This window comes from Geotrypetes seraphini, chromosome 18 (genome assembly GCF_902459505.1).
Source record: "Geotrypetes seraphini chromosome 18, aGeoSer1.1, whole genome shotgun sequence".
Lineage (NCBI taxonomy): Eukaryota > Metazoa > Chordata > Amphibia > Gymnophiona > Dermophiidae > Geotrypetes > Geotrypetes seraphini.
The window spans coordinates 11,267,354-11,273,353 of NC_047101.1; the positions used below are offsets into that span (position 1 = coordinate 11,267,354).

Here is a 6,000-nt window from a genome sequence, read left to right on the forward strand (position 1 = left end):
GCTAACACTCTTACTATTAAAATAGGTATGGTACAGTGGTTAAAGCTACAGCCTCAGCACCCTGAGATTGTGGGTTCAAACCCATGCTGCTCCTTGTGACCCTGGGCAAGTCACTTAATCCCCCCATTGCCCCAGGTACATTAGATAGATTGTGACCCCCTAGGGAAAGACAGGGAAAAATGCTCGAGTACCTGAATAAATTCCTGTAAACCGTTCTGAGCTCCCCTGGGAGAACGGTATAAAAAATTGAATAAATATATAGTATGAAAAGCTTCTGCCTCTGATAACTAGAGCTGGTATTGTGACATCATAATGCCTCATTCCACCAATAAGAGCCAACCTCATCAGTGATGTCACAATGACTTGATTGCCCTATAGTTGGCTCACTTTTACTACATGTTGATTTCTAGAGTGGTTAAAGTTACAGCCTCAGCACCCTGAGGTTGTGGGTTCAAATCCCATGCTGCTCCTTGTGACCCTGGGCAAGTCATTTAATCCCTATTGCCTCAGGTACATTAGATAGATTGTGAGCCTGCCAGGACAGACAGGGAAAAAATGCTTAAGTGCCTGAATAAATTCATGTAAACTGTTCTGATCTCCCCTTGGAGAATGGTCTAGAAAGGAGAATAAATAAATAAATATTTTACCAAGTTGTGCTATTTTAGCATAAGGTGCTAAAATAACCCTTCTTAACAATAGCACACATTGATGAATTCCCCCCCCCCAAACACAATATTCATTTATGCATAAAATTTTGTGGCTGTCTGTTAAGAAAGGCACAGAAGATACTTTTTTTAAAAACTGGAATTTAACAGTATAGATAATATAGAAGATATTTCTAAATGAATGTGGATCTTGGGAAAAAAAAAAAAAAAGCCTTGACAATCCAAGGAAACTTGAAGTAAAAGTGACCACAGTTGAATTATGTGTCTTGTATCTTAAGAGTTGTGTGTCTGTATTTTGAATTCAGAGCTCTTCAACACCTGGTGTTTGTGCAATTCTGTATGTCATTATTTTTAACCATGTTTTGCTCTTGTTTGTTTTTAGTTACCTGAGCTCCAAGTTTTTTAAATTGATTACTATTTTGATTGATCTGAATTTGTTTGTGTGTATGTGGTGGGCTTTTGGAGGGTTATGTTTGTTTGCTTTTGTTTAGGTTGAAAAGCTGAGGTTGGCTGCTTGATCTTTATTCCTGTGACCTTAACCTTCTAGGTATGGTTCAAGAACCGCAGAGCCAAATGGAGAAAGAGGGAACGCAACCAGCAGATGGACCTGTGCAAAAATGGCTATGTTCCTCAGTTCAGCGGCTTGATGCAGCCTTATGAGGACATGTATGCCAGCTATAATTACAACAACTGGGCCACCAAGAGTTTGACGCCAGCACCGTTATCTACTAAAGGTTTCACCTTCTTCAACTCAATGAGTCCACTCTCTTCCCAGTCTATGTTCTCTGCCCCAAGTAATATCTCTTCAATGACGATGCCTTCCACAATGGGTCATTCTGCTGTCCCGGGGATGCCAAATTCAAGTTTAAACAACATCAACAACCTTAATAATATTAGTAGTTCTTCACTGAATTCAGCTATGTCTTCAGCTACTTGTCCTTATGGACCACCTGGCTCTCCATACAGTGTTTATAGGGACACTTGTACCTCCAGCCTGGCTAGTCTTAGACTGAAATCTAAGCAGCACTCAACTTTTGGATACAGCAGTTTACAAAGTCCTGGGTCTAGTCTAAACGCCTGTCAGTATAACAGTTGATAGACTATAGACAAAGGAGCGCTTCGTGGACTATCAATGAACATGGACCAGAAATACTTTGCAAAAGACACCACAATCTAATGGATGAGTTGCAATTTTTTTTCCCCTCTGGATTATGCGGGTTGTATGTGTTTTACTTGAATTTGCACAGGAGATTCTTGTGTCCACTTTCTAGGAGGGAAAGCTTTGAAACATTGGTGGCAATGGATAGGGGACTGGCTTTGGGATGAGGTTGGTTAATGTTTACCACTGAAAAAAACATGTAATTTTTGGTGCATGATTATGTGGCAGAAGGTTAACTATTAGAAAAGAAAGCATTTTTAAAAAATCAAGGGTCAACCACTTAGTAAAAAATATGTGTATTTATATGCCATTTGGTAGATTGCGCCAGATGGTGTGCTTGGCAGTTGAATACATTTTTCAAAGTGCATGATTTTTACATTTTTTGGTTAAAGAAATAGTCCATTCCTAGAGCTGCTAATGATTCTTACATTATATATTACATTAATGACTTACCTCTATCCTTTCAAAAAATGCAGCCTAGGCGTTGGAATGGGGGAGGCCATAGGGGCCATGGTCTCCCCAAAAATTGGCAGAGTCAGTTATGGCTGCTACTCTCCCACCCACCACCTCACAGCGGCTGTAATTTTAAAATCTTCCGTCAACCGCCATGCAGCGTTGCTGCAGTGCCAGGAAATGATGTCAGAAGGAAAACCAGCACGAGCAGGAGGCGGTGAAGCTGCTTGCACTGTCAAAGATTTAGATGTATAGGGTGGAATGGGATGGCGCGAGTGTGGCGTTGGGGGTGCATAGAGGAGGGCGCATAGAGGAGGGTAGGGGGAGGTGCCACTCCCACCCTTGCTATTCCACTGGCCTGGCAAGTTAGGTGGGGGAGTTGGGAGCTGGATAGAGAGGTCATGACGCAGGATCCTGCTGGAGCTGGAGCCTTTGGGCTCCCCCAAAGGAAAAAGTGCTCCACCGCCTATGAAATGCCGTATCCCTCCAGGAAGCCTAAGGAATAATCAACAAAGAAGAGAAAGACGTCTTCTAAACTCCCAAATCATAAGCTATACCCCAAATGATTCTCATAATTGATAACTATATGCTTTGATCAAGTGTTCTTTGTTTATATACCATTTAACCCTTGCTATACTGAATCCTGAAATATTCTATGAGGGGGTGCCGAAAAGTTCTCATCCCAAACAACCAACTTCCTAAATTTTGAGCATTATTTTGCTGAAAAGAGTGTCATTTCGTTAAGAGCCAATTTGCAGAAACAAAATTTTACGTTTTTTGACATTGTTTCAGATCTTTGATTGAACCATATCCGCATCATTCTCTTCTTGGTTGGGCTGAGAACTTTTGCACCCTATCTATATAGGGAAAAAACTATAAACATTGATTTTTTTTTCCTTTAGATGTTTAAATGAAAATTCCATACTAGTGAGCCTCAGAATAGTAAGATACTTTGCAAGTCTTAAAAAGTACTTGTTTTGTTCCTTTTTAAAGGAACAAAGGAATAATCTTAAGGTGTTAATATGTACACTTAGATGTTTTTACAAGTGGTTTGTTCGTTAAAATGCATTAATTGTAAATACAGATTTTGAAAATTACACATACAAAGCGCATATGAAGTTTAATTGCGAGAATATTTGTCACTTATTTTGTACTTATTACCTGTAGATGATAAAGAAACATAATATAAATTCACACGGTACTTCCTGTCCCTCCCTCCGCATATTTCACACCTGTGGCAATCGTCATGTGGATGTATAGATATTTGATAAGGCTGTTGTGGGTAACGATGCAGTATATTGGTTTATAACTTATGGCTTGTGCATATTTTCTTAAAGAAAGAGCATGGGAATAAAAAACTAGAAAACCCTTTAAGGTTCATTACTTACTCTGCAGATCGCACATTTTCTATATAAACATACAATAGGCACCTATTTCCAATTTTAAATGGAAGGTTACAAAGAATGTAGACAGTGGCATAGTAAGGGTAAGCGGCTTCCAGGGCGGTGGCACCCCTCCTCTACCCCCTCCCCTCCCCCCTGCTGCACACGCGCCCCTTTCCCTTTCCCTGCATACCCACGTCAGTGTCGTCCTTTGATGTCACTTTTTAGGTGCGGGTCCGGGAAGTGACATCAGAGAGAGGTCCGATGACGACGTGGGCAGCAACCTCGCACAGGAGCAGTAAAAAATAGGTACAGGGGAAGGCAAGGGGTGAGCATGCGCAGCGAGAGGAGTGGAGGAGGGGTGCTGCAACCCCCACGCTCCCCCTTACTGCGCCACTGTCTGTACTTATGGAACATAGCATCTTTTTTAAAGAGGTTTTTATTCTAAGTGAATCATGTAAAAAAACCAACAACCCTCAAAAAGTACTGACATAGGCCTTCTTTTATTAAACTGCGGTAGGGGTGTCTACTGTGGCCTTGGGCGCTAATGTTCCGACGCTGCTCCTTTGCACATAGGAATTCTATGAGCGTTGGAGTATTTAGCGCTTTGGGCCATGGTAGAAACCTCTACTGTGGCTTAGTAAAAGAGGAGGATACTTAACTAATCATGCAAGGGTTCATAGTTGCGTGCGAGACACCAGCACGCCGACAATAGAGGGCAGACAATTCAGTGCAAGACACCAGTGTGCCACGGGAAAACTTAGTTTTAAAGAGCTCCGACGGGGTGTGTGTGTGTGTGGGGGGGGAATCCCCCCACTTTACTGCATAGTGTTCGCGCTGCTGTTGGGGGGAGGGTTTGGGGGGTTGGAACCCTCCATTATAGAGAAAACAGAACTTTTTCTGATTTGGGGGGGAAAAGTTCTGTTTTCTCTATAATGTGGGGGGTTGCACCCCCCACACCACCACCCCAACGGCTGCGCGAACAGTATGCAGTAAAGTGTGTGTGTGGGGGGGGTTCTCCTCCACACCCCATCGGAGCTCTTTAAAACTAAGTTTTCCCGCGGTGCAATGGTGTCTTGCGCTGAATTTTCAGCACTCGATTGTCAGCGCGCTGGTGTCTGGCACGCAATTGTCCCGTCACCCATGCAAGACTGCTTGTTTCTCAATATATTATTTATAAATATATTTTGGTCAAGGGTTCACTCTGGGATAAGAAAATTAATTGATTCACACCTGGTCCCTAAATGTCCGTTATCCTTTTACTTCAGACTCCCAGATGAAGGGCTCCTTTGAATCACACGCTAACCCCCGCTCTGGCCGAAAAACTACCGCCTGCTCAAGAGGAGGCGGTAGCGGCTAACGCGGCTGGCGGTTTAGCGCACGCTTTTACACGTGTTAAACTGCTAGCGCGCCTTTGTAAAACGAGCCCTAAGCCATACTTATCAAGTTTACCCCCACTTTTACAAAGCCATGTTAGGCTTTTTTATCGCCGGCCACGGCGGTATTAGCCCTGACGCTTATAGGAATTCTATGAGCGTTGGAGCTAATATTGCTGCGGCCAGCGATATAAAAGCTGAACACAGCTTTGTAACAGGAGCCCTTAATGTTATAACACCGTTTTATTGTCGCTATTTCTATGACACAGGCATGGCGCATTTTCAGGGCTTAGCTGTGCACTTTTTCTGAAATGTGCAACTTGGCCGTTAAAAAAAAAGAAAGAAATTGCTGTTTCACTTCTTTCTGAAGTTTCTTTTGCGTATTCAGTACTCCCCCGCGAATTCACGGTTCAGAATTTGCAGATTCATTTGCAGGTTTATCCCCATGGAGCAGCCAATAGCGGGAAAGTTCACATCTCCCCAACCAATCCTGATGGAAAGAGAACCGCGAATGACAGCTGAGCCCCGTGCGAGGTGAGAGGGCGGGCCGGAGCCGGAGAGGAGGAGGGGACGTGCCGAGAGCGTGACGTTTAAGTCACTGGCCGCGACGAGGGGATGCGATTGCAAATGCTTCCTGCGGGACAACTGGCTGCTCATGCTTTAAACCGCCTCCAATATTTGCGGTTTTTCCAAATTCACGGTCATTTCAAGAATGTAACCCCCACAAATTTCAGGGGAGTACTTGCTTTTTGATCTTGGGGAAGGAAGCAAAAGTTCTGGGAATTAACCAAGTATTCCTTTATATAAATTATTCCTGTATAGTGGTAGAATCTGACATTTTTCTATGAATAACTGAGATTTACATTTCTCATGCTTCCTCTGGTTTTTTTTTTTTATTGTTTAATGTTTGATTGCAAGAGAGGGGTAGCCAAATATTAGTAGCTGGGTCCGAAGCTCTGTATTTA

General features: G+C 42.9%; 1 protein-coding gene across 1 annotated transcript in view; it reads left to right on the forward strand.

Moving 5' to 3' along the window:
* The window catches only part of LOC117351700 (pituitary homeobox 1-like), a 40,281-nt gene extending 36,715 nt beyond the window's left edge, over positions 1–3,566 (forward strand). The window contains exon 5 of the mRNA XM_033927401.1: positions 1,213–3,566. Within this exon, the coding sequence (XP_033783292.1) occupies positions 1,213–1,761 (549 nt within the window). The 3' untranslated portion in view covers positions 1,762–3,566. The remainder of the gene's footprint in view (positions 1–1,212) is intronic.
* The last annotated feature ends 2,434 nt before the right edge of the window (positions 3,567–6,000 follow it).